This window comes from Equus asinus, chromosome 22 (genome assembly GCF_041296235.1).
Source record: "Equus asinus isolate D_3611 breed Donkey chromosome 22, EquAss-T2T_v2, whole genome shotgun sequence".
NCBI lineage: Eukaryota > Metazoa > Chordata > Mammalia > Perissodactyla > Equidae > Equus > Equus asinus.
In genome coordinates, this window is record NC_091811.1 from 16529685 (window position 1) to 16556977 (window position 27293).

Consider the following 27293-nt stretch of genomic DNA (forward strand, 5'->3'; position numbering starts at 1 on the left):
CTACAGTAAGAGCAAATCTTCTGTGAAATCGTGAAGAAGGAAAAAGAAATTCGTGCTAGTTTTGCTGTTGCACCTCCAACTGCAACATTTATGGCCACAGCGCATGGCAAGTGCTCAGTTAAGATGGAAAAGGCATTATATTTGTATAAGTATTTTGAGAGAGATCACATTCACATAACTTTTATTACAGTATATTCTTATAGTCGTTCTATTTTATTATTAGTTATTGTTGTTAATCTCTCACTGCTTAATTTATAAATTAAACTGTGTCTCAGAAGTGCATGTATAGGAGAGAATACGGTGTATACAGAGTTTGGTACTCCGTGGTTTCAGGCCTCCCCTGGGGGTCTTGGATCGTGGCTATCCCCCGTGGATACGGGAGGACTGCTGGACACACTGACAGCACTTTGCAGTTGACCAAGCACCTTCACTCCCTTATGTCATCTGATCCTCACAATAATCTTTTGAAGTAACAGGGCAGGTATTATTTTCCCTGGGAGACAGGCGTACAAGCTTGCCCAGGTCACAACTATTAACGGGTAGAACTAGGACTGGATGGAACATTCTGAGTTTCAACTCGGTGCTCTTTCAACTATACCATGCCACCCTGAAACTAACATTGAGAACATGAGGCAGTGTTTGACTTGGACATGTAAAATAACCTAATCGGCAAGGTGACGCAGGTGTTAGGAGGCTGCTGATGATAATGAAGCCCGTCAATTTATCTGAACCAAGAAAGTATGTTTATGTTCACACCGACCCCAGAATCAAATAGCAAATTTTAAGTGCCTAGTGAACATAGGATGAGACCAAGAAACATAAGACAATATAGCATTATTAAACTGATAAAATTTCTTCAAGAGTTTCTTAACTCTTCCAATTCAGTTCGGTAGGTGGCACGTGAGTAAACAGTAGGGGTGGAGTGGAGAGGGAACAGCCAATCCGACATGCCCAATAATAGGTAATCTCTACTCACTACAGTTCTTTTGTCCACTCCAGCAAGGCACACTCCTTTCTTCCCGAAAACAAAAAGCACTGAAAGAATTACCATGTCTAGAAAGATCCCCCAAAGTAGTTTGTTTTCTGATAAGCCCAAGGTAGATGTCTTAGGCCAGGTTGCTGGTTGCTGTCTCCTACTCAGGGATCTTGAGAGGTTGACCAAAATGAACTATTTAATAATGCAAGGGTTCAGCCTAATCTTTTTGGAATCTCCTCAGGCTCTAGATACTTCTTTCTAGGACAATGCAGATTCTCAAAGGGGTCCACAGTTGAAAAAAATTACAAACCATTGCTCTAGAGAGCCATCTTGAGTTTCTTCTTACAAAAATGTACACATGGCACCAGGCTCACTAAGTTTTACATAACATTTGAGGAGGGTCACGGACTTGCTCAAGTCCACTCATGAATCGCACTGCCAGTTAAGAATCGCTGTATTCATATATGAGGTGGTGATACGTAATAGGAGTAACAGACAGACAGATGCAATGATGACCACCTTGGAGAAGACCTCAGAGAAGTCTTCTCTCCAAAGGAGGTCATTTGCAAGCAGAGACTTGAGCTGGTGGAGACATCCGAGTGAGCACGTCAGGAAAAGGGAACACCAAGAGCAAAGGCCCCGAAGAGGGAGGGTGCCTGGCGAGCTCGACGTGCACATCCTCATTTCTACTTCTCTTCCTCGCTTTCTTGTACACCCTCTCCCCTGGGTCCCGGTTCTCTCCTTAAGGAACTTCCCGAGTTCAGGGGCCACGCCCTCACCCTCCCCGGGTTTCATCAAGGCTGCCCTCTCTGACATTTTCAGGGAACAATGAACCGAGAGTGAGCAGAGCTGGGCTCCTGCAGCTCGGGTTCTGCCATTTCGTACGCCCTTGAGTCAGTTACTGGCTGACTCTGAACTTCAGGTTCCTCGGCAACGAGATTATCTTTACGGTCCATTCCAGATCTGGAATTCCGACCCCAAGAGTCCCTTCTTTCTATTTCCCTTCTTCCTCGTCTCCTTCCCTTTCCCCGGCTTCCGCCGTGCAGTGTCTCTCCCGGCAGCTCTCTCGGTCGCCGCACTCTAGCCGACTCTCTGACCCACCTCTCCTTTTCCCGGTGAGCGCCTGCGCAGACAGACGTAGACGATTACTTTTGACCCAGCTTAGCAGCCGTAGTCGGCCGGAGAGCCGGCGGTGGGGGATTGTGGGAGAAGATGGCGGCCACCGTTCACCCCAGGATTGTCCGGGCCCTGCCAATGTCACGTAAGTGTCACCAGGAACAGCTGCCTCCGATTGCGATTCCGAGAGTGGGATCTACAGTTCGGGTAGTGGCGCCGTGCTGCAGCGGCCACGCCGTCTCCCTGGGCGCCTTGGTCTTTCTGGGTCCGGAGCTGCTGCTGCAGTTTTTGCAGTGAGCTCCCCCGCTCACATATCAAATTGTGCTCTTGGAACGGGGTCTGCGCTGAGAGGACGTGAGCAACGGCAAGGGGAGAAAGTGGGGGGACTTGTGAAGGATCGAGAGAATCGGAGTTCTGATAGGGTTGTAGGGTTTGGGGTTATGCTAAATATATGTGTGTGGCGGGCAGGGGGTGGGGGGCGCGTGGGATCTGAAAGGAATGGAGAAAAGTGGAGAGAACGTTCTTCATGGATTGACTTTATGACCTTGTGCAAACCCTTAATTGTTCTCGACTTCAGATTCTTCCTGGCACAATGGAAATGATAATACCACAACGTGAAAGAGTTCCTGAAAAGATTAAATGAAGTAATAGATATGAAAGCACTTTGTAAATCAGAAGCATCTCTACAGATGTGGAGTGCGTTGGGTCGAGGCGCTGGGGCCTGGGGAGCGAGGGTGGAGAAGAATCAGGAGCTTGGCGGAAAGGAAAGGGAAGAAGAGGAAAAGATAGCTTAGGATTTGTCTAAGAGTTGTTCATGTTGCGTTTTATTCTTATTGGATCTGCTGTCATGGTCCTTAAATTGAGAACCTACATTTGCTCTTCCGCTCACCAAGAGAGGCTAGAAAAGCAATTTGAGTTTTTGAGCAGAGGAACATAAGGAATAAAGAATATTACTCTCCTGATGATGTTCATAATAAATAGAGGAAATGGAGAGGCTGGAGCCAAAGAGGGTAGTAACTTCTATTTGTTGAGCACCTACTGTGTGTGAGGCACTGTGACAGGTCCTTGCCCTTGTATTACTAATTCTCATAGCAACCCTCTAAAAAGGTTAGCTCCGTGAGGCCAGGGACTTTTTTACTGCGCTAGCCACAGTTTCTAGGATAATGCTTGGCCCATAATCATTGAAAAAACAAATAACCATGTGGGCTTAGTGTAACATTACCTCTGAAGAATTTTGAAGTAATAATAAATGAAGGCAAGTATTATTCATGGAATGCTTACTGAGTGCTAGGTAACGTGCTAAATGCTTTTCGTGCATTTACTCTAATCCTTGTAACAATCTTGTGAGGTATTAATTCTTTGACTCTACTAATTCTTCCCATTTCATTGATTCTGTCCTTCATTACATACTCTTACTTCCTTACTCATCGTTCTAATCATTCCCTTTCATACATTCTCAAATCCCCAGCCTGTCTGCCTTTGTCGTTTAAAAAACCCCAACACTGATGAAACCAAGCTTTCCACTAGTTCCTGCCTGCCCGTGAGCAGTGGAGAGGACGGAGCCAGGGAACACTCCAGACTAACTAACCGGCCTTATTTTAAATTCATGAATAGAAATCTGAAGAGATTTTCAGCACTACGTTTTCCTAGGAAATTCACTTTCCCTTTCTCCATAATGATTATTTAATATCACCAGTCTCCTAAAACTTCTAACATGTGCTTCTGTCTCATTCTCAGCTGTAGAAAGAAATCAAAGGAATCATATGGGAATGGTCTCTTTTTCCCCCTAGAAATCTATTGGCTGACCGGTGGTAATTCTCTGCCTTCCCTCCTGATGCAGTGGGTGAGCTCCTCCTGTTCTGATCGAAGGCCAGTTCCTTCACTTTGCATTCGATCCCACCCTCTCTTACCTATTCATTCCCTCTCCTGAGTCATTTATTTTTCCCCTCTATTGGGTCATTTCCATCGGCATATAAAAATGTTATAATATCTCATATTAAAAAAAAAATTTCCTTGTCCTCGTTTTCCTCTAATCCCGTTTTTCTTTGTCCCTTTGTACATCCTATCTCTTTTTTTGGCAGGGGAGGATTCCCCCTGAGCTAATATCTGTTGTCAGTCTTCCTCTTTTTGCTTGAGTAAGGTTGTCCCTGAGGTAACATCTGTGCCAGTCTTCCTCTGTTGTGTACATGAGTTGCTGCCACAGCATGGCTAATGAGTGGTATAGATCACGCCCGGGGTCCAGACCCATGAACCCAGCTCACTGAGGCACAGTGCGCTGAACTCACCCACTACGCCACGGGGCCGGCCCGTTGAGAAGGATTTTTGATCCTCCTCTTACCACTCTTGCCTCACATTCTCCCTTTTGCCCGCTCTAGTCAGGCTTCCATTCAGTGGAATAAAAATACGTAAAATTCTCTTGTTAAGGCCGTTTAGAACAAACGTTTTCTAGATCCTGTGGTTCTCTGTCATCCTACTTCACTTTTCAGCAGCATCTCGTAGAGTTAACTACTCTCCATCAGTCACTTTCTTCATCTGGCCTCTGGATACCATTTTCTTATCTCTGTCAGCTGCTTTTCATTCTCCTTTGCTGGCTCTTTGGGCTAGTCACTTAACATCTCTGAGCCTTAGTTTCTTCATCTGTAAATTGGCAATAGAGATAGCATTTAAATAAGATAATACCTATGACTCACTTCAAACAATGCCAGGTGCCTTTGTAAGTTTAGCTGTTATTATGATGGTATTATTTTTGTGTTATTATGTGTCTGATCGGCAATGTTTGTTTTTAATCTCCGGTTTCAGTAACTATTTGGTAAGCTAGGCTTTTTCTCCAGTTCTATACTTTTGGAGAGGGAAAAACACTGGTTTCTGGGCAGAGTGCCGCTGGAAAGTCATCCCTGGAAAACAGACACAGACTGACTTTCTTACTCACTTACTTACCTACTTTTGATGATTTTCATTAGTTTGATATTAAGTTTGAGCTTCATTCTTTTTTTGAAAAATGTTCTCTACTAACTCCCCTTGGGCTCCAATCCTTATCATCAACTTTTTCATTCATCATCAGGTTCAGAGTCTGTTCCGGGTAAGTCTTTTGCTGTTCCCTGCACAGGGCGTCTTCATTCCCACCTCTATGTTGCTATATGTGTTATATGTTTCACATGAAAATCTGTTCTTTCTGTTATTACTCATTAAAACCTTTCTCAAGACACTTTATCTAGGAATCTTTTCTCATGATTATCTAACGTGTTGCCCCCTTACTTTGCATTCTCTCAGTTTGTTTTACTGTGGAGTTTATATTCTCTTAATTTGTTACTGTTTACTGTTTTTTAAATGTGATTTATCTCCCTAGGTAAATTATATCCTATGGGGCAGGGAGTTTACTTTCTCACTTTTGTATATTCTATCCTATGGATTCTTTGTTGTAATAGTTTGTGTTTATTATTGCTGCTGGCACTTGAATTATAACTTTCAATTTAAAAGTTAAATTTAAACTTCAACCTCAGTGAATGAAAATACTGATAGCAAAATGACGTCACAGGTTTCTAGGAAAAGAAGCTCTTTGTATTCGTAGTCACTTTTATATTAACATTTGCCATTTTTGTGTCTTCTGGGGTTTTGTTTAAGGTTCTTCTCTTACTGCAATAGTCACATCCGTGTTTCACGGGCCCCCCCAGCGCCAGCTTCATCATGCACTCATTCCTCATGGGAAAGGTGGGCGCTCCTCAGTCAGTGGGGTCGTGGCCACTGTGTTTGGAGCAACAGGATTCCTGGGCCGATATGTGGTCAATCACCTCGGTGAGTGAAGTCCCTGAGTTTAATACACTCCGGCGCCATTTATTAGGGTTGCCTAAGGAGAACCCTGAGCTTTGTTTTCATTTTAACAGTGTTACAAGTCACTCTTATCTTGGATTTATGTAATTTTGGTCTGCTGTGCATTCTGAGCACATCCATACTTTCTATATAGGACGTTAAAACGAGAATAGGGACTCTGAAAAGATATGGCATCTCTAACATGGCAAAATATGCTTTTTGCTAAACATAGTATCAATTCACATATTATACTAGAGTTCAAATATTTACCAGATCACTGTTGTATAATGTATCCATATTATTATGTTAACATTGATCCTTGTTTCACTCCATTCTTTTTCAGGACGTATGGGGTCACAGGTGATCGTACCCTATCGATGTGATACGTATGACACCATGCACCTTCGTCCCATGGGTGACCTGGGCCAGATTATCTTTCTGGTAAGAGCCTGTATTACTTATTATTGGAGTTGACAGATGTAAATTACTAAGGTCATTTTTAGGAGGGAAAGTCATATAATGAAGTAGCACTTTCCCCCCAGAGTGGACCAAGGGCATCTGCCATTCACAGGGCAATGTTATAAACTTTAGTCTCGCCGTCGGTAAATTTCTTCTGTAAAGGACCAGATAGTAAATATTTTAGGCTTTGCAGGTTGTAGGGTCTTTGTCACGATTACTCAACAATCCTCTTGTAGCCCCAGAGCAGCCATGGACAATGTATAAATAAATGGGAGTGGCTGTGTTCCAGTAAAACTTTATTTACAAAGTTACACTGCAGGCTAGATTGGCCTGTAGGCCATAGCTTGCCGACCCCTGCTCTAGACCTGCCCTGTCCAGTGTGCTAGCCAGTAGCCGCATGTGGCCGTTGAGCACTTGAATGTGACTGGTCTAGATTGAGATGTGTGGAAGTGCAAAATACACACCCGATTTCAAAGCCTTAGTACGAAGAAAATAATATTCAATATATTCTTAATAACTTTTCACATTTATTACATTGAATAAATTACATATTGGGTTAAATAAAGTATATTATTAAAATGAATTTCACCTATTTCTTTTTATTCTTTTAAATGTGGCTAGTAGAAAGTTCAGAATTACATACGTGCCTCATGTTATGTTTCTCTTGGACAGTACTCCTAAGACAGAGAAAATCACAAATAGGGTGTTTTATAATTTGGTTTGCTTGGCATAGACTTAACTTAGAGCGATCCTTCCTGAGGATCCCTGTTGTTATTTTTTAATCTGCAGGTTCTTCCTTGAGGCCACAAGTTGCCAGTGGGCCGAGGCAGGGGGAGCAGAGGAAGGGAGACCCTTCAGGGGAGTCATTAGAAATGTGTGGGCCCTTTTGTTTGTCGCGGTGATTGGAAGCAGCACAGGGTGATTAGGTAGGGCCGGGGATGCTGCACGTCCTACAGTGGGTCCTGCGGTGCACAGGACAGGCTTTCTCCACAGAGTGTTGTGCTGCCACTGTGCCTGCAGGGCTCCTGGGGAGAACCGGTGCGGATTTCCCTGCTGTAGTCTGTTTGAAACTGCTGTCTGAATGGCCACTGGTTTACCAACCTCAATGTGCCCCGTAGGCCCCACCCCTGGGAATTTTGTTTCCTTTTGATTCCTTCTCCCCAGGCATCGCTCTCGGGCCATTCGTGCAGTTATACCTCAAGCTCTTCAACTCTGAGTCTTCTTGCACTCTTCCTCTCCCACCCTTACCATCTTTTCTGAAAAAGACTTTTTAGCTCCTTATATGTCAAGCTGCTTCTTTTGTTGAGTATGTCGCTCACTGTGCTGCAGATTTTGTGTATATTTCACTTAATCTTCATGGCCACCCCGTGAGGTAGGTTGCGTTTTCAGATTTTACATGGAGGTTGGAGAGATCATTTGTACACAGTTAGTAAGTGGCAAACTGGAACTTGCGTTCCTGTCTGACTCCAAAGCTGTTATTCTGTACCGTCTCCTGTACCCCACTCACCATCATCAGTTGTAACTGGCTCCTCCTGCTGAGGGCTTCATGTTGTTCTCGAATCTGAAATAAGAGAGTAGTTGTGAATGTTTCCAATTTAACGTTAGCCTTTAAGAGCCATTCCTCCTATCTTCAGTCTGTCACTGATTGCTGCTCAAAATGAAAAGTCAGTTTACCTCCCAAATGATCCTTGGTTCTTTGGCTACCTTTCAGGAAGGCAGACTTGATTACTGGATTCCTTTACACACTTGTCGGGGGCAGTTGGGTAGACACAAATTGATATGCCCCGTTAAAAATGAATAGTGTCTTTTCTAGTTCTGTCATTTGATTCCCTGAATAAAATGTACTTTGGACTGTTTGTTTCCAGAAGAGTCAGAGAATCAGCAGGGAGTTTGAGACCTCACGATGATTTCTGTTGTAATAAATGGAGCCTGTGTGAAGTGGTGCCGTGTTCTGACTATAACAGATGGCCCGTTTTGAAACTTGCTGGTTGGGGGCTACAGAAGTGTACATTGCCGGGGGGGCGTCCCTTATGATTTCATCTGACTGGCTACTGCTATTGTAGGAGTGGAATGGGAGAAACAAAGATTCTATCCGAAGAGCAGTGGAGCACAGCAACGTGGTCATCAATCTCGTTGGGCGAGAATGGGAAACCAAGTAAGTCTTTCTCTCTCGTTTCTTCTTTGCGTAAGCTGTCTTAGGGTTCAGTAGACATTCACTGGGCCCCTAATATGCCAGGCACTGTAGTTGTGACGTTTTCAGTTAGTCCATCAATAAGCCTTGACTGAATGACCCTTTACATGCCCTGTGGCCCTCCTTAGGGGATTTAGTTGGCAGTGAGTCTGGTATAAGTAAGCAGTGTGATGAGCTGCCCGTAACAAGCCAGTATGGATTGTGTCAGTGTGTCTGGTGTCACTAACTTGACAAAACCACCAGTGCTGGTCCTGTGCTTGGATCTGTCCAGTTGGGAGGAGGTAAGGAAGGAGGATTTTCCCTGTTCTGTTCAACAAGCCGAACGCTGGTTTTCCTCGAGGAGACAAAATTCTGGATCTGTTCTCCACATTGTTAATCAAAGATGGCATGACTACTGGTTCGAACAGTTCTTTTTAGCCTTTGTGTGGGTTGTTTATCCACAAATACTGTTTTTATCCTGTAGTTCTATGACATTTTGTTCACACCTCTTTTTTAGCAGATAGGACTTTTTAAAGTTTGACTTAGTTTTTTTGTGTGTGTCTGCCTCATCATATATTTTAAGTTCTGTGATGGCTTGGAGGGTCTTGTTCAACTTTCTGTCCTCCGTAGTGACTAACACAGTGCCTTGTACGGAGGGAGCGTGTAGTTAATGTTATTGGCTAAAATTGGTGACTGATTTTGTAGTTTCTCTTTTTTCCCCTAAGAGAAACAAAGGCCTGGGGGTAAGAAGTGATTACCCTTCTCGCCCTCAACACTTCTCCCCTCCCCACCCAACCAGTGCGGCCAGATGTTTTTCAGAGGCCTCAGGTTATAACTTAGTGTAAGCTATATATTATGTACAGTAATGATGAGGAGCAGGCCTGTAAAATTGAAAAAAACCGTTACTTTTGACTTTGGGTTAAATCAGTGCTCTTTAAAAGTTTAACTATTATGAATTCCAGCAATAATATGAAAACCAGCTGATCACAGAAAGCTTTGAAATCCTGAGTCAGGTGTTCTTAACTGATCCCTATTTTTTTCTTCTAGGAATTTCGATTTTGAGGATGTTTTTGTGAAGATTCCCCTAGCAATTGCTCAAGTGTCCAAGGAAGCTGGAGTTGAAAAATTCATTCATGTTTCCCATCTGAATGCTGATATTAAAAGCTCTTCTAGATATCTGAGAAATAAGGTAATGAATTGATTTGGGAAGTGATTCACAGAGCTAGAGTTTCTTGGCCCCTTTGAAACATGAGTTAAATCAGAAGAGTTTCTCACTGAAATGTCCAGAATTAGAAGAGGTTCTAATTCTCCATATCCAGAATTAGATTTGTGGGATGTGTGTCTGTGCGTCTGTGTGTTCTGACATTTTGGTCGAGTGCCTTCTGTTTGCAGGGACATATGCTAAGGAGCTTCAGAGATGGATAGAGCCAGCCCTGATGGGCTAGTGGTTAAAGTTTGGCACGCTCTGCTTTGGCAGCCCAGGTTTGGTTGCCGGGTGCAGAACCACACCACTCGTCTGTCAGCAGCCATGCTGTGGAACACTGTGGCAGTGGTGGCTCACGTAGAAGAGCTAGAATGACTTACAACTAGAATATACAGCTATGTACTCGGGCTTCGGGGAGGAGGGAACAAATAGAGAGGAAGATTGGCAACAGATGTTAGCTCGGGGTGAATCTTTCCCAGCAAAAAAAAAGAAAATATATGTATATGTAACATATAATATAAATTATATATTATATTTATATTTTATATATATTATTAAAAAAAAGATGGATACACCATATTATTACCTGCTCTCAGAGGCTTAAAATTTCTTGGGACATAATAGAATTACACAGTAAACATCATAAAAGGTAGAGTATGATTCTGCCAAGAGTCGTATCTGCGTCTCCTACCAAGGGTAAAGGACCATCTTTCTTTGTCAAACCCCTTGCACAGTCATGGTCTTACGCCACTCTTGAAGAAGTGCTGTGAAGGCTGAGGATGACAGAGAGAAATATTTGCTGGGGAAAATGGCTAGTCACATAGTATTTAGGCTTCTTGTCCTTCTAGAAACCCCATTATGGTCTCGGTTGTACCTAGGGATTAGCACTCTGCTTTGGAATCAGTCTGTAACCTGAAATGTCTCTATTGTTAGGGACTCAGAAAGGACTGCATGTCTGGGACTGCCTGTAGCATTTGGCTTCTGCACAGTGAGCCTGCTTTGAGTCAGACTGATAAGGACCGCAGAGTGCCTTGACAGTGGCTCCAACTTTTTGATCCACTGTTTTCTTTTATTGAACAAACTATTTATTAAGTGCCTACTGTGTGCTACATATTGTGTTAGGTACTGGGGATATAGTAGTGAATAAAACAGAGGTGGTCTTAGCCCATCTCAAGTTTCTATCCATTGAGAAAAATACTTCCAGATGCACCAGACGTTGCAGAATAGCAGAGTGTGCCACAGGAGCATATAATGGGGGGAGAGGGCATCTGTCACTTAGGAGCGTTTAATCACTAGCATCAGAAAATGCAGTGTAAATTGGCTTAAACATGACGGGAATTTATAGGCTCATGTATCTGAAAAATCCAGCAGTAGGACCTTAGCCACACTGGTGCCAAGGTTCATCTGGACTTCACCTTTGTTTCTCTGTGATTCTTTCAGCTCTTTCTTTTTGGGTAAGCTTTGTTTCTCGTAGTCACACCTGGTCACAGAACTGGCTGAGTATGTCCAGACCTCACCGTTTCATACTACTTTGGAGAGAGAGAGCACACGCTGAGCCTGCCTCAGCCCTAGCTTCATGAATCATCTGAATTTGTGATCGCTTAGAGGGGATGGTGGGGTCAGTCAGTGGTGAGAGAGAGGGAAGAGTCAGAGACGTCCGGCCTCTGGCTTACACCCCTGAGGGGATGGTGGTACTGTTGAATAAGGTGAGAAATGCTTGGGACACTAGGCTTTAGGGCAGTGGTTCTTAGCCTTAGCTGCACATTACAGTCACTGAGGGAGCTTTGAAAAATCTTGATGCCCAGGCTGCACCCAGACCAATTAAAATAGAATCTCTGGGGATAGAGCTTGGGCATCAGTATTTGTAAACTCTCCTTAGGTAATTCCAAGCTACAGCAGAGATGGAGACATGCTGTTTATGGAGAATGGAAGAAGATGATCCAGTTGGGGACTTGGTTACATTTCAGGTGCATGTCAATCACAGGGTAACGGTGATGAATGGAGTTTATGATCCTGGAGCTCAGAAGAGAGGTCTGGGTTGGAGATATAAATTAGGGAGTCACCAGCATTTGTTGTTAACTGAAGCAATGGCAGAGCCCAGTGAGGACGTGTAGGTTGAGAAGAGAGCTTTGGACTAGACCAGAGGAGTACCGATGATCAGTGGTCTGGTAGGTGAAGAGGCACCTGCAGAAAATAAAACAAGCAAAAAGACAGAGAGAGTGGATGCAGTGAGCTAGAAGGGAAGCCAGCAGAGTACGAGGTTACGGACACCAAGGGAAGACAGTGTCCGCTGAGGGAGTAGCTACTTACCAGAATGCCATTGAGAAGCCAAGTAAGGTGAGAACTGTAGAGTCACCTTGGATCTACTGAGGTGGAGGTCATTGGTGATCTTAGCAAGAATAGTTTGAGAGCGAGTGTCGGGAAGGAATCCGGAATACAGGTGAGTGAAGAGAGCAGGAGCAGAGGCATGGGGACAATAAGGGCAGGAAGCATTTTGAAGTGATTTGGTAAGAGGATCAGGGTCAGAAAGCTGGAGGGGCATGTGGAGTTGGAAATTTCTTTTTCTTTTAAAGTAGAGGATCTTGATATTGTTTAAATGCTGATAGGAAGGTGCTGGTGAAGAGAGTGAGACTGAAGATATGGGAGAGAGTAAACTGGGCCGGTTGCTGAGAAAGTGAGAGGAGGTGAGCTCTGAAGCAGTGGAGGTGGCCCTGCTCCTCTGTCGTGGGAAGAAAGGATGGTTGGTTCATGCACCTGAGTGTGGATTTAGTGGCGGGAACTTGGGGTGGTTTTTTCTGCTGCTATATTTTCTCTTTGAATTAGAAGGTGAGGTCATTTACTGGAAGGAAGAGGAAAAAGTGAGGGTGAAATTTGAAAGAACAGAATATGTTTGAAATTGTCATATGGGAGAGTAAACTAATTAGAAGAAAACTCTATTTCTGGAAAATGTTGAGGGCCCAGTTAAAATTGGTAACATGAATTTATAGTGGTACCAATTTATGATTTTTATTTATTTTCCTCCAGCTCTGAAGGCAACAGGAGTGCATGGCTCAAAGAAGAAGGCTAATGGGGTTCCTGTAGGATTGGGATTTTGCCCCATGGGTGGAGTAAGGGACAAGGGGACAAGTGGTTTACAGTATTGGTAAGAGAGTGATTGAAAAGGGAGGCTAGAAAAGTTCTACTCTGATTTTTCTCCTTTCTTCTGCGTAAGCTTCTGTCCAATAAATATGGGAAGAAACCTAACCAGAACTATAAGAGGCAGGGCATTTTTATGTGTTATTTTAAAAAAAATTTCTGTGTAATTGAGTTTTATGAATACTACAATTGCTTTAATCTGGAGGAAAATATGACCTTTGAAATACAAGTAGTGTCATGACAGTGGGACAAATGGAAGCTTCGTTCACTCGTCTCAGAACTGTGTTTGGTTGCTTGTTTAGGCTGTTGGAGAGAAAGAAGTGAGGAATGCATTTCCGGAAGCGACTATCATAAAGCCAGCGGACATCTTTGGAAGAGAAGATCGATTCCTCAATCATTTTGCAAGTACGTGTTCTTAACGGTGGAGAGAGGATGGGGTTAACAGGTTGAAGTTAGCACAAGCTCATGGTGTTCTCTGTCATGATGGACTGAGGTTATATTTTTTCTCCCCAGTTGCCTTTTCCTCCCCAAAGGTTATGTTTGTCTAGTCAACATGCTCCTTCTCATGATCGTCGTTACTGGATATCAAAGGAGGGACTTAGATGCGCGGAAAGAGCGCGGACTTGGAGTCAGAGGCCTGAGTTTGAATTTTGGCCCCAAGACTAACTAGTTCTGTGACTTTGGCAGGTCTGTGGGAGGCAGCTTCCTCCTCTGTTAACGTGGATGTCTTGATGTCTCCCTCAAGCGTGGTGTGGTAGTTGATGAAGTAGCCTGCGGTACAGCAGCTGCACGCAGTAAAAGCTGCAGTGTTGGCTCCGTTAATGCTTTTCCTCGGAAGCCCCTGTTTGTTTACTGCAGTCTCACTTTTAGTCTGGTAGCCAAGTCACTTAGATACTGATTTCAGAGACGAAAAGGTAGCATCGTACTTGGTCAGACACATTTCATAGGTCTTCCTTGTTAACAGCAATTTCTGTGGAATGGGATTAGATGTGGAATAAGTATTAGTTTGGTCGTTGCTAAACTAAAACTAGTCAGTTGGTCTGTAAACTGCTTTCATAGGCTGGGAAATGTTTTATGTTTACTCTCATGCTTTTTGTTTGTTTATTTACTAATTAAACTTGGCGGAGAAAATCAGTGTTCTTGACTAAGTGAAGAGATTTTGAGATTTTAGGGGTGAAAAACTGATCTTTTGTGACTGGCTTGTTTCACGTGCATGATGTCCTCAGGGTGCATCTGGGTTGTGGCGTGTGACAGGATTTCCTTCCTTTTTAAGGCTGAATGATATTCCATTGTGTGTGTAGACCACATTTATCTGTTCATCTGTCAGCGGACCCGTGGCTTGCTTCCAGCCTCTGGCTGTTGTGAATAATGCTGCTGTGAACATGGTTGTGCATGTATCTCTTCCAGACCCTGCTTCCAGGGACACCCAGAAGTAGAGTTGCTGGATCATATGGTGGTTCTATTTTTAATTTTTTGAAGAACTTCCATACTGTTTTCCATAGTGGCTGTACCAGTTTACCTTTCCACCAAGAGTGCACAGGGTTCTAGTTTTTTCATATCGTTGCCAACTCTTGTTATTTTCTGTTTTTTTATAGTAGCCATCCTAATGGGTGTGAGGTAATATCTCTTGGTTTTGCCCTAATGATTAGTGATGTTGAGCATCTTTTCATGTGCTTATTGGACATTTGTATATCTTATTTGGAGAAATGTCTGTTCACATCCTTTGCTCACTTTTTTTTTTTTAAAGATTTTATTTTTTTCCTTTTTCTCCCCAAAGCCCCCTGGTACATAGTTGTATATTCTTCATTGTGGGTCCTTCTAGCTGTGGCATGTGGGACGCTGCCTCAGCGTGGTTTGACAAGCAGTGCCATGTCCGCGCCCAGGACTCGAACCAACGAAACACTGGGCCACCTGCAGCGGAGTGCACGAACTCAACCACTCGGCCACGGGGCCAGCCCCTCTTTGCTCACTTTTTAATTGGGTTGTTTGTTTTTTGTTATTGTTGAATTGTGGGAGTTCTTTATATATTCTGGATATTAGCCCCTTATCAGGTATATGATTTACAGATATTTTCTCCCATTCCATACGCTGCCTTTTCACTCTGTTAATTTGGGACTTTGATGCACAGAAGTTTTAAATTTTGATGTAACCTAATTTATCTATTTTTACTTTTGTTGCCTATACTTTAGGTGTCTTATCTAAGAAATCATTGTTAAATCCAATATCCTGAAGCATTTCCTCTATGTTTTTTTTTGAGGATTTTGTAATTTTAGCTCTTGCCTTTAGGTCTTTGATCCATTTTAAGTTAATTTTTCTATATGGTGTAAATTAAGGGTCTAACTTCATTCTTTTATATGTGGATATACAGTCTTGCCAGGACCATTTGTTGAAAAGACTGTCATTTCCCCATTGAATGGTCTTGGCATTCCATCAATAATAATCTGACCATATGTACGTGGGTTATTTCTGTCTATTCTACTCCACTGGTCTATCTGTCTGTTTTTATACCACTGTTTTGATCACTGTACCCTGTTCTGATTACTGTAGCTTTGTAATAAGTTTTGAAACCAGGAAGAGTGAGAGACCTTCAACTTTGCTTTCTTTTTCAGGATTGTTTTGGCTATTTGGGGTCCCTTAAGATTCCATGTGAATTTTAGGATGGGGTTTTCTCTATTTCTGCATGAAACACCATTGGGATTTTGATAGGGATTTCATTCAATCTGTAGACTGCTTTGTGTAGTGTTGACATCCTAACAATATTAAGTGTTCCAATCCTCGGACATGGGGTGTCTTTCCATTTGTTTGTGTCTTTAAATTTCTTTCAGGAGTGTCTTGAAGTTCTCAGTGTGCAAGTCTTTAGCTCAAGGTAGTTAAATGTATTCCTAAGTATTTTATTCTTTCTGATGCTCTTATAAGTTAAACTTTTAAAAATTCTTTTAAAAAACTCTTTTTACTTTTACATTTAACCTACTTGGGATTTGTTTTGGTTTGTGGTGAGATCTAAGCCATTTCTTTCTGTTTGTTTTTCAAAGAGTAGAATGATTGTCTCAGCACCATTTCCCACATACTTGTACTGCGTTCATCATATACCAAACTCCTGTTTTTATCAGCATGGTTTTCTGGGTTACCTATGCTCTGTCACTGACGCATTGATTCCTGTGTTCCTCCTTAGAATGGGGTGCCATTAGAGCCCAGTGTTGGGAGTGGCCATGCATTTAGCATTGTAGAGCAGAAGATAAGTAGCCAAGGCCTTTTTACTTTCCATGTTTCCATGTCTGAAAAACAAATGGCTGCTCCTTCTAAGATCATTAGCTTCCTCAGAGTCAGCTACATTTGTTTCATTATTTCTCTTATGCAAAATGATTATGTTAACCTGGAGCATCTTATAGCAGCTTAGGCCTTCTAATAGTTTTGTTTGTTCTGCCAGATATTCGCTCGTTTGGTGGTGTACCTCTTATTTCCTTGGGCAAGAAGACAGTGAAACAACCAGTATATGTAAGTACTATGGATGAAGGGGCTTTTGCTAAATTCAGATTCAGGCGATCAGTTTTCTGGTTTCGTCCTAATTCTGTAACTCCAGCATTTTCCTCTTGGTCAACTCGCTTCGACTGGTTGCCTCTCAGTTTACCTAAGAGGTGCATGTATTCTCTGTGTCTTCACTGCTTCATTCACTTAAGAAAAATGTATTGAACTCTTAGACACACCGTACGGGTCACTGGGGATACAGAGCTGTTAACTGGACAGACACAGATTGCTGTCCTCAAGTTGGTCTCCGTTAGAGACAGGGCAGTGAAGCAATTAGCATGCAGGGTGATGAGTGCTGCGATGGGAAGAGGGTTTTAAGTAATTGCATCAGAGGGACACCTGATTCTGACTTGAGGGTCAGGGAAGGCCTCCTAGAGGAAATGACATCTAAGGTGAGACCTTACAGATGACCAACAGCAAGTCAGATGAAGAGGGATGGGAAGGGCATTCTGTGCAGAGGAAGCAGTGTGTATATGGGCCCAGAGGTGAGAGAGCAGTGTTGGATTCCGAATGATGTTGAACTGGGGTTTCTCAGCTGTGGCACTATTGAAATTTTGGGCCAGATAATTCTTTGTTCTAGGAGGTGCTGTAGAATGTATAGCAGTGTTCCTGGCCTCTAGCCACCAGATGGCAGTACATCTCCTCCCATTCCCCCATTGTGACAACTAAAAATGTCTCCAGGTATTTGCCAAATGTCCCCTGGGGGCCAAAATCCCCCCAAGCTGAAAAAGTGGGGTCTAAAACCATGTAAAATTACTGTCTTGAAATTCAGATGGTAGAACATTGGCAGTTCCACGTGGTCAAGCCTAGTGGTCTGTGGTGTCTTAGAACAGAGTGGGGAGGAGTGGCCAAGGGTGAGATGGGAGAGAGTGGGCAAAAGCACCTCAGAAGGGCCCAACAGCCCTCTGAAGACAGATGCGTTCTGACGAGAGAGAATATGTAAGTGAACCTTCCAGTGTGGAGATCATCTGAGCTCTTGAGAAGTGGGTTCTGTAGAGGCTTTCTGAAAAGAGACGATGCCGCTATTTTCATTTGATCATGTTTTTTTGGTTGTGCTTGATGTGGCTTTCCTTCCTTCCTCTCTCTCTCCCTTTCTCTCTTCCTTTCTCTCCTCCATCTCTCTCTGTTTCTCTGTTTGAACAATTACTTGAACATGTGTTATAATTTCTTATAGGTTGTGGACGTATCCAAAGGAATTATTAATGCAATTAAGGACCCAAATGCCAGAGGGAAGACTTTTGTCTTTGTTGGGTAGGTGGCTAGAACTTGCCTTTAAAATTGTGCTACCTCTTAAAATGAAAGAATGATAATGATTTACAACAACAGTAATTTCTAAATGTGTCGCTAACACATTTGTTCGTTGTATTGTTACAATGCCTTTCTTCAACTGTATTTATTCCAGAAACCCTACTCCCTTAGCCCCGAGACCAGTGTGTCTCAAAGAGCTGTCTAAAGGCCGCCATTGTCAGAATCTCCTGAATCGTTTATATTAAATCAGGATTTGAGGGAGCCTAGAAATCTGCTTTAATAAATGACTCTTCTGTCCCCACAGTCTGAGAGCCACTGCCCTAGACTATTACGTATACTTAGTCCAGTGATCCCCAAGGATGGTTTCCTACTACTCCAGTGATGTTTTTAATATATGAAAGGATATTACTATAAATTCTGAAACACAATTTACTTTTAGGGAGTAAGTATAATTGCAAAATCAAATTAATTTTGATACAGTATCTCAGTGCCTCTAAAAGATTCCAGATGGCTGGTTTAGGGTACAGTTGTTCATGCCGTGCAATTTATTTGATGCTCTCTTTGTTGAAATTTGCTCTCAGGAAAAATGGGGCACAGTTAAGCTATGTGACGTAACCAAAATTATTAAATCATGTTACAGCTATGTTTAGGACCTTTTTACTGAATTAAACTAAGACTAAAAAACTGAGACTCAGCCTGCAAGTTGGAAAGTACCAAGTCCACTTGATAGTTGGCCCAGAACCTTGTCATTAGTGAAGCAACCTAACAACACACGACGTTCCGTGAAAGGTGGGGGTCTGATTCAACGATAAGTGATAGCCTAATTCGTAAGAAATAGTTGCTTCTAGAGAAAAGATGGGCCAGACCTGGAGGTCTAGTGGTTAAGACTCCACACTTTCAATCCTGGGGCTCCGGTTTGTTTCCCAGTCGAGGAACCGTACCACCTGATGGTTGTTGTATTGTCGCGGCTGCGTGTTGCTGTGATGCTGAAAGCTCCACCACTGGTGTTTCAAATAGCAGCAGGGTCACCCATGGTGGACAGGTTTCAATGGAGCTTCCAGACTAGACAGACTAGGAAGAAGGACCTGGCCACCCACTTCTGAAAAAATTGGCCGCAAAAACTCTGTGAATAGCAGCAAAACATTGTCTGATGTAGCGCCGGGAGATAAGAGGATGGCGCAGAATGACTGGACAGGTTCCGCTCTGCTGGACACAGGGGATCTGGGAGTTGGAATCCACTCTATGGCATTAACGACAACAAAAAGAAAAGACACTTTTCTTTCTAAGCCGGGAGGCAGAGTATACATTCCCAGGATTATGAATTCATATATTGTGTTTTATCATTATTATTATAAATTTAGTTAGTAAGTTTTTTTTACAGTGCAAAAAACTATGGTGTGTTTATGTCAACTAGCTGCTACAAGATGTATGTTTCTCTTCGACTTCCCAATTCGGTACATTAGCATGTAATCAGTTATGTACTCTAGGAAAACTACAAAAAAAAAGTGTTCAACACAGGTTCCATAAAACACTAGACTCAGAAGATGTGAGGGTCTGGTCGAGAGGTCCTTAGACCAGGATTCCAAGGAACAGATGAGCAGAAATGGCTTTACAGACTTTGCTTCCTGCTCAGTGGAAGTGGCTCTGCGATGAGTTAGCCGTTGTCCTCGTGACCTGTGTCCAGCCACTGCAGTCCCTTTGCCAGGTGGCAGTCAGTCATACTTGTTTGGTAGAGATGGGAACAGTAATGCTAGACGTGGCAGTGTAGGCGTTTTTCCTTGTGAAATTGTAGATATGCATCTACACTTCTCTTTTTGTCTCTTCAGCCCCAGGGGACAACTGCTTATTTCCCTGACATTTTGAGGCTAAGGCAGAGGCATAAGACCTTAATTTTGCTCCTAGGTTTTTCACAGTCGTTAATTATAGGATGTTGGTCCAGCCTGTCATTCATTCCTTAAATGCTTATTGATACACACACATACAGAAAACTATGAGAACCAGTAACAAGTTCAGCAAGGTCACAAGGTACAAGATCAATATATAAAAATCAGTTTCCGTATATTAGCAAATGAACAATCTAGCAAATGAACAATCTGAAAATAAAGTTAAAATAATTTTGTTCAGAATAGCATCAAAAAGAATAAAATATTTAGGTATAAATTTAACCAAAGAAGTACAAGACCTGTATACTGAAAATTACAAAACATTGCTGAAGGAAATTAAAGATGTAAATAAATGGAAAGACATCTTATGTATATGGATCGGAGGAGTCAATATTGTTAAAATGGCAATTTTCCCCAAATTGATCTGTATGTTCAACTCAGTCCTATCAAAATTCCAGCAGAATTTTTTGCAGAAATTGACAAATTAATTCTAAATTTATATGGAAATGCAAAAGACCCACAATAGCCAAAATCATTTTGACAAAGAATAAAGGGAGAGCACATAAGCTTGCCAATTTCAGAACTTTCTCCAAAGCTGCGGTTATTAAGACAGTGTGGTCCTGGCATAAGAAGAGACATATAGATCACTTAAACAGAATTGATAGTCTAGAAATCAACCTCTACCGATGATTGTTTTTTGACAAAGGTGCTGTGACACCTCAGTGGGGAAAGGAGTCTTTTCAACAAATAGAACAGAGAAATCCACATGCAAAAAAATGCACTTAGGCCCTTTCATCACACCATACATGAAAAAATTAACTCAGAATAGATCAAAGACCTCAATGCAAGGGTTAAAACTAGAAAACTTTTTGAAGAACAGTAAAAAATCTTTTAGATCTTGGGTTAGGCAAAGTTTATTAGATATGGCATCAAAAGCATACTTCATAAAAGAAAAAATTAATAATTTAGACTTCATCAAAGTTAAAAACTTTTGTACTTCAAAAGACACTAGCAAGAAAAATGATGAAAAGGGGCCAGCTCTGTGGCCGAGTGGTTAAGTTTGCGCGCTCCGCTGCAGGCGGCCCAGTGATTTGTTGGTTCGGATCCTGGGCGCGGACATGGCACTGCTCGTCAGGCCACGTTGAGGCGGCGTCCCACATGCCACAACTAGAGGGACCTGCAACTTAGATATACAACTATGTATCGGGGGGTTTGGGAAATAAAGCAGAAAAAAAAAAAAGAAGATTGGCAACAGTTGTTAGCCCAGGTGCCAATCCTTAAAAAAAAAAAAAAGGAAAAATGATGAAAAGACAAGTGAGGAGATGGTCAGCTAAAGGGCAGGATGGGGTGGGTCAGAGAAGTCTGTGGAAAATGTGAGGACGGCGGAGAAGATGGGGAGTGTTCCCTGGGAGGACAGGAAGAGAGCCCTTCCCGGGAGCACAGGATTGCAGGCAGAACTAAGGCTTCCGCCGAAGTTGCTGAAGCCGGTTAGCCTGGTTGTATTTTCTCTACACCTCCATCTTGCTGGGGCTTCGGGCGCAAAGAACGCAGGTACTTGGGTTAATCAGAGTAGGGGTTTTGCTGCACTAGTATAGTAAGAGGGGCGCGGGGGACAAGGTTTTACAGAGGAATGACTACAGTGCTGAACCATGAAATCTAAGCTGGGAAGGACGTAGGCTTCAGTGTACCTTTCTCTGTGAGCGGGACACGTAAAGGGGTCTTTGAGTCACAGTTCATGGAATGCACAGTGCTTTGGAACAGCTGAAGAGCAGGTGTATTCCATAGAATTAGTTCACCCGTGATCCCAGAATTGCTGTCAGCGTCAAGACGACAGGTTGTTCTTTGGCATAGCATGTATTATATGCCCTGCACTGATCCTTACAGATCCTTCTGGAAATCGAAGGAAGCTTTTTGAGGGCTTTGTCTCATATTTCCCTCAGCTGACATTTTCATGGGGTTTCTTTGGTTTTTGTTTTGTTTTGTTTTTGGTGACAATGTCAGAATGATGAAGTTCTCGCTGAGTTACCTGCATCCAGCTCTCAGCTGTCACAGGCTTTCTGAGGCAACAGGGAGTAGGAAACCAGGCGAAGAGATTTCAGAATGTATTGTAAGTGATAATTAAAGCTAGGTTAATGTGGTCCAAAACTGCTGGATCACTGGACTAGAACAGAAGTCCAGAAACAGTCTCAAATACATGGAAGAATGTAGTGTGTGCTCAGGGTGACCTTCCAAAATGTGACGAAAGGGTAGATAATTCAGTAAGTGGTGTTACATCTTTAGATCAATACAGAAATATGTTGTAGAAGGAACTTATTTTATGGTTTAAACAACTTAAAAACATTAGACAAAATGTGTGGACATTAATGTCACTGGTGCCTATAGAGGGATTTTCTAAATGTAAAACCAACTATAAAGTAAAAGAAATCAGTAGTTTTCATTAAATGAAATGTTTAAATTTTCTTATTGCCACAAAACACTTAAACATTAAAAAGCAAAATGCAGACAATAAAAGATATTTCCAACTATATCATTAAAATAGAAAGAATTTTTACAATTCCCTCTTATAGGCAGAGACTCCAGGAGGAAAGAGAGAAAAGAAAGAAGTGTAAATGGCCAAAAATATATGAAGAAAAAAATTAATCTCTAGCCTAAAGGTAATGCTAATTAAAACGTTGAGGTACCTTTTTTACCTGGCAGACTGGCAAGATTTGTTTTGCTTATTTTTTGTGACTAAACTCATTTTTGGTGAGAGGCTACTATCATTTTAGGTAAATTAGTAAACCTTTTGGAAGGTAGTTTGGAAGTATTCAGTAAAAGTCTTAAAATTTCAAAATATACTTTGAGCCAGTTCCACTTCTAGAATGTATTATAAATATATAGTTATGGATAAGTAAAAATATTTACTACAAGAATGTTCATTAAAGCATTATTTTATAAAAGAAAAAAAGAAAAATTAAATATTAAATAGAGCTGGGTATTGGTAAAACAGTTATGATTACATGCAGTGCAATACATGCAACCATTAAACATGCACTAGAGTATTTAATGACATAGGAGCTGATGGGGGTTTAATATCAGATGAAGCAGACATTACGGAATAGGGTGACCTATGTAATCTTATATTTATAAACATGAAAAATGTGTATATGTAAGCGGATGAGGAGGATATATGTTAAATATATTAACTTTATCTTTGGTGGGATTGTGGGTGATTTTTCTTTATGCTAATCTGTATTTACTGTAATGCATATGTGTTTCCCTTTTCATAAGAAAAATGTTATTTTATTAAATTAAAAAAGAAAATCTGTGAGGAAGAAACAATTTAAAGTATGAATTTTCTTTTTGTAGGCCCAGTCGGTACATGCTTTTTGACCTGGTGCAGTATGTCTATGCTGTGGCTCACAGACCCTTCCTCCCATACCCTCTGCCACATTTTGCCTATCGGTAAGTGAAGTACTTCTTTCTGTGCCTTCTGAGTAGAGCTAACTGGAAACGTTTGTCCATGATGCTGTTGCTTAGGGTTACAGGGAGTGTGTGTGTTACAATGAAGTCTCTGAGACTCTTAACTAGGAGGTGCCCCTGATGTCTTGATGTTCGTTGTCTAGGAAAGAACCAGAGGTGTCTGAGAAAGCGAAATGTAGATCAGTGTGGATGAGAAAAACGGTGTGTGTTGAGAGGTTAGATTTGCAACTCTTCAAATTCTCCAATTAAAAACTACTCTGTTTTAATTGGGAGAAGTGTCTTTCTTGGAGGTTGTATCTCTCTTTCAGACCACTACCCAGAAGTGGGCAAGGGACCCTTCTTTATTAGACCAGTCTGATGGTGTAGTTGTGGAAAGGAGCCAGTTCACTCAGACTTGGCCTGCGGTTGCCTTACCTTCTTTCCCTGCTTCTAGGTTCGCTTCCTGCCTTTGTAGGCTTAGAATCTCGGAATTGTCATGTGACACCCTAGTGGTCTGGTCACGGAGATTTTCACATCCAGTTTGCCCGAGGTTGACTTATAAACCAACATGGCAGTTCACTCCTTCGTTCGTCTGTTCATTCATTCATTCAACAGGTACTTACTGATTGCCCGCTGAGTCTTAGGCAGTGTGCTAGGGACTCGTGATGTTACAGTAAACCCTCAGAAAGCTAATGATCTAACAGAGGTACCAGAAAAATCGACAGTCGGAATGCAGTGTGAGAGTGTTTGTGGAGAGTGTTCTCTTTGTCAGGCTGTCTGCTTCATCCTCATTTAATACGCACGGTGACTGGAGCAGGTGGGAAGTGTCAGAGCGAGTGAGAGGGGCAGAGCATGAGGAGTACCTCCAGTTAGAGGACTAGCAGAGGAGGGGAGCTTGATCGTGGGGGCTGAAAAGAGTAGTCAGACAGTTCAGTGCAAAAGGAGGAGAATTTGGGAGCCTAGCGAGCAGAGGGCGGGGCTGTCTGAGGGAGGGAAGGAGCGCTTAAGAAGGGAGCCCGCTGATGGTTCACACCTGTACTTCCAGCACTTAGAACAGTGCTTGGCACACAGTAGGCACTCTGTTAATGTTTGTGGAAGGAAGTGGCACAGAAAAGTCAACTAAGATAGAGGACTGGAAAGCATCCACTGGAGTTAGCGGCGAGGTCATTGGTGACAGCGGCTTCAGTGCACTGGAGGGGCGTAGACCAGGTTGCAGGGAGCTGCGGTCTTGCATAAAATCGCCTAAAATTGAGAGTTATAGTGGAGTTGGCATGTGCGCATGGTGTGGCCCACTGAGGACACTGAAAATAGACCCTGGAAGTGATCTCTTAGCGCCGGAGCAGAGTGCAGAGAAGTGAAGGTTTGTTAGGGGTGTTTTTATTAAGCTGTGTGAGCCCAATAAGGTGCCTTTGTCTGCCAGTGGAACAGGTTGTCTAGAATCTGAGGCTTTATGTGTTCCTGGAGAAGTTCTGACCAATCTTCAGCTTCCTCTTTCCTGTTTTTGCACCATATGTTAGAATATTGCTTTTCAGGTTTTTGAAAAGCTGTGGAGCCTTGTGTTCAATGCATTTTTTTGGGAGGGGAGACATTAGCCCTGAGCCAACATCTGCTGCCAGTCCTCCTCTTTTTGCTGAGGAAGACTGGCCCTGAGCTAACATCCGTGCCCATCTTCCTCTACTTTATATGTGGGACGCCTGCCACAGCATGGTTTGCCAAGCGGTGCCATGCCCACACCTGGGATCTGAACTGGCGAACCCCGGGCCACCGAAGCGGAATGTGCGAACTTAACTGCTGCGCCACCGGGCCGGCCTCTGAATGACTTTTTACATAAAGGCCCACCTGGTAAATCAGATGAAAGCAGAACTGGTCTGGCGGCAGTGATGGGTGATACTCAGAGCACGTACTCCCAACCTTTGCCCCCAGTCCTCTGTGGGGACCCCAAGGAATTCCTAGGGTACCTCAGATGCTGGCCTAAATCCTGCTACCCTGGGGATATTAAGACAGGAACTGGACGACAGATAAGGAGAACCCTCCATTTTCACTGGAGTGAAGAGATGGCGTTAAGCAAGACAGTAGCCCCTCTCGTCTGGTTTCGTATTTGCTTCCTGATTTGAATCACAGATCTTAGGCTCTTTTAGTTCCCTTGGGGCCCCTGCTTTGAAGGCTTCCAGTTGCTGTCCTGCACACTGCTCATCTCGCCCTGCCTCCTTAACGGGAATATTTGAATGTCTGAGGCTTAAGTTCGATTGAATTTCACAGCCTTCACTGAATGTTGGGTCATTTTTGTTTGTTTTGTTGGTGGTGGTGGCTTCACTTTAGTTTAGAGTTTTGAGGATATGTTGTCTCTGGAGAACAGTTGTTGCCGGCAATTCCAGTGGGCAGGCTGGGTCAGCCTGGAAGGAAAGGTGGCCTCTCGGGAGCTGATGCCAGGATGTTGCTATTTTCTTAAAGAAAAATTGAGTGGACTCCTGCCTCGACAGCAGCCTCTCTTGCTGCGGGTCTTCAGGCTAGCTGGAATATGGGGCATAGGGACACTTACCACGTGTGCCGTCTGTCTTCCTTTTTCCAGATTGGTGGCACGACTCTTTGAAATGAGTCCGTTTGAGCCCTGGACAACGAGGGATAAGGTGGAGCGGGTGAGTGTGTGTGGGGTGAGCGGCGGCCCCGGGTGGATGCTGGGAGAGAGGTGCTGAGACAGAGAAGGAAGAAGGGGCTTTTCTTGGCTGGCTCGCCTGGGTTAGTCTGCTCTTGTCTGTCTGTTCTCCTGTCTGAGGTCGGCCCCTCCACTGTGCACCGAAACTCAGCCTCTCTCAGCCTGCTCCAGGGTGTGGTTTCCCGTTATCCTCTTTCTGACATTATCAGGTTTGCTTTCTCTGCTCGGTCATTCCCATCAGCATACAGACATGCCTAGAGAGCTCCATTTTTTAAGGGCAAAACCCTCCCTTCCCCCAACTCTCTGTTAGCCGAGGCCCTGTTTATCTGTGTCTCTTTGTGTCATCGCCTCAGAACTGCTGTCTGTACGTGCTATTGACAGTTTCCTACCTCATTCTTTCTTTAGCCCACTCCATTCAGGCTTTTATTCCCATATCACCCCTAAAACTGCTCTTTTCAAGGTCAGCTTCGCCGAATCCAGTAGTCAGTTCTCTGACCTCATCTCACCCTGTGTGTGAACAGCATTTGTCACAGGGGCCCCTTCTCTCGTGAGACCCTGAATTCCCACCTGTTTTCTGACCGTCTCCACATCCTCTCACTTTTCCTCCTCTCATGAGGCCATGCTCTTGAGTCTCCTTTCCTGGTTCACCCTCCTCTTCTTAATCTCTAAATTTTGGAGAACCTAAAGGCTCTGTCCTCGGCCCTTTTCTGTCTTTGCTCATTCTCTAAATGACCCTCACCTCAGCTTGTGCTGCAGCTGCCGTCTGTAAGCTCATGGCTGTGATTTTCCCTCCAGCCCTGAATTGCCCCCCGCCCCCGCTACAGACTCTTACATCTATTTAGGTGTGTTATAGCCATCTGAAACATAACACGTCCTTAAATAGAATTGCAAACTAGCCTCTCATCTCAATTGATATCACTATCCTCTCTGGTGCTCAAGCCAGAAATCTAGGAATCCCCCTTAATTTCTCCCTTTCCCTTAGCAGTGTGGATCTAAACCAGCACCGTCCACCCCTGACGCATGTGGTTTGTGCTCCCCACTCTAGACTTACCCTCTCACATCTCACCGAGCGCAGATAGTGCTCTCGTGGACAGTGCCGGGGACCTTTGAGCTGATATTTGCTGACCTTGTTTTTTTGCCTTAAACTCTTTTTCTATGGTCTACTTTCAGTGAGTTCCAGGAATCAACATCTGCCACACCTCCTTTGAAAACAGTTAGGTCTTGGTGCTGGGGCTCAGGCCAGCTTGAGTGTCCGGGCGTTTGCTAGGCTGGCATGCTGTGTTCTTGGCCGGCTCTCAGCGCTGTCTGTGCTTCTTTGTTTCTTCAAAGGTTCACATCACAGACATGATGTTGCCTCACCTGCCCGGCCTGGAGGACCTTGGTATTCAGGCCACACCCCTGGAGCTCAAGGCCATTGAGGTGCTGCGGCGTCATCGCACTTACCGCTGGCTGTCTTCTGAAGTTGAAGACGTGAAGCCAGCCAAGACTGTCAACATTTAGTGGTCCCTGAGCTGCCCTTGGTGTTTAGTGCCATTCAGGTCACCTGGCTAGTGGCCAGCCACTTTCATCAGAGAATCTTGTACATAGTGAATAAGATCCCTCTATTAAAACATCTGAGGTTAAATTCTGCAACTGTGTTTTCTGTCTTGATTTGTAAAATGAGAGATTCAGCCATT

At 43.3% G+C, this 27293-nt stretch overlaps 1 protein-coding gene across 1 annotated transcript; it reads left to right on the forward strand.

The window, feature by feature from the left end:
- Positions 1-1473: 1473 nt before the first annotated feature.
- On the forward strand, positions 1474-27249 carry NDUFA9 (NADH:ubiquinone oxidoreductase subunit A9). Its single transcript, XM_014841744.3, has 11 exons — positions 1474-2237; positions 5714-5884; positions 6243-6340; positions 8422-8513; positions 9576-9717; positions 13170-13272; positions 16295-16362; positions 17567-17643; positions 22872-22967; positions 25534-25600; positions 26947-27249. Exons 1-11 carry the CDS (start codon positions 2189-2191, stop codon positions 27115-27117), a joined length of 1134 nt encoding a protein of 377 aa, XP_014697230.1. The 5' UTR covers positions 1474-2188; the 3' UTR covers positions 27118-27249.
- The last annotated feature ends 44 nt before the right edge of the window (positions 27250-27293 follow it).

What these genes read in the sequence shown, in the direction of transcription:
- NDUFA9 (XM_014841744.3), top strand. Translation starts at nt 2,189, where the DNA reads ATGGCGGCCACCGTTCACCCCAGGATTGTCCGGGCCCTGCCAATGTCA. An exon ending in GGGCGAGAATGGGAAACCAA is followed by an intron (nt 8,514 to 9,575) that starts GTAAGTCTTTCT and finishes TTTTTCTTCTAG; the next exon opens with GAATTTCGATTTTGAGGATG. An exon ending in CTGCCACATTTTGCCTATCG is followed by an intron (nt 22,968 to 25,533) that starts GTAAGTGAAGTA and finishes TCCTTTTTCCAG; the next exon opens with ATTGGTGGCACGACTCTTTG.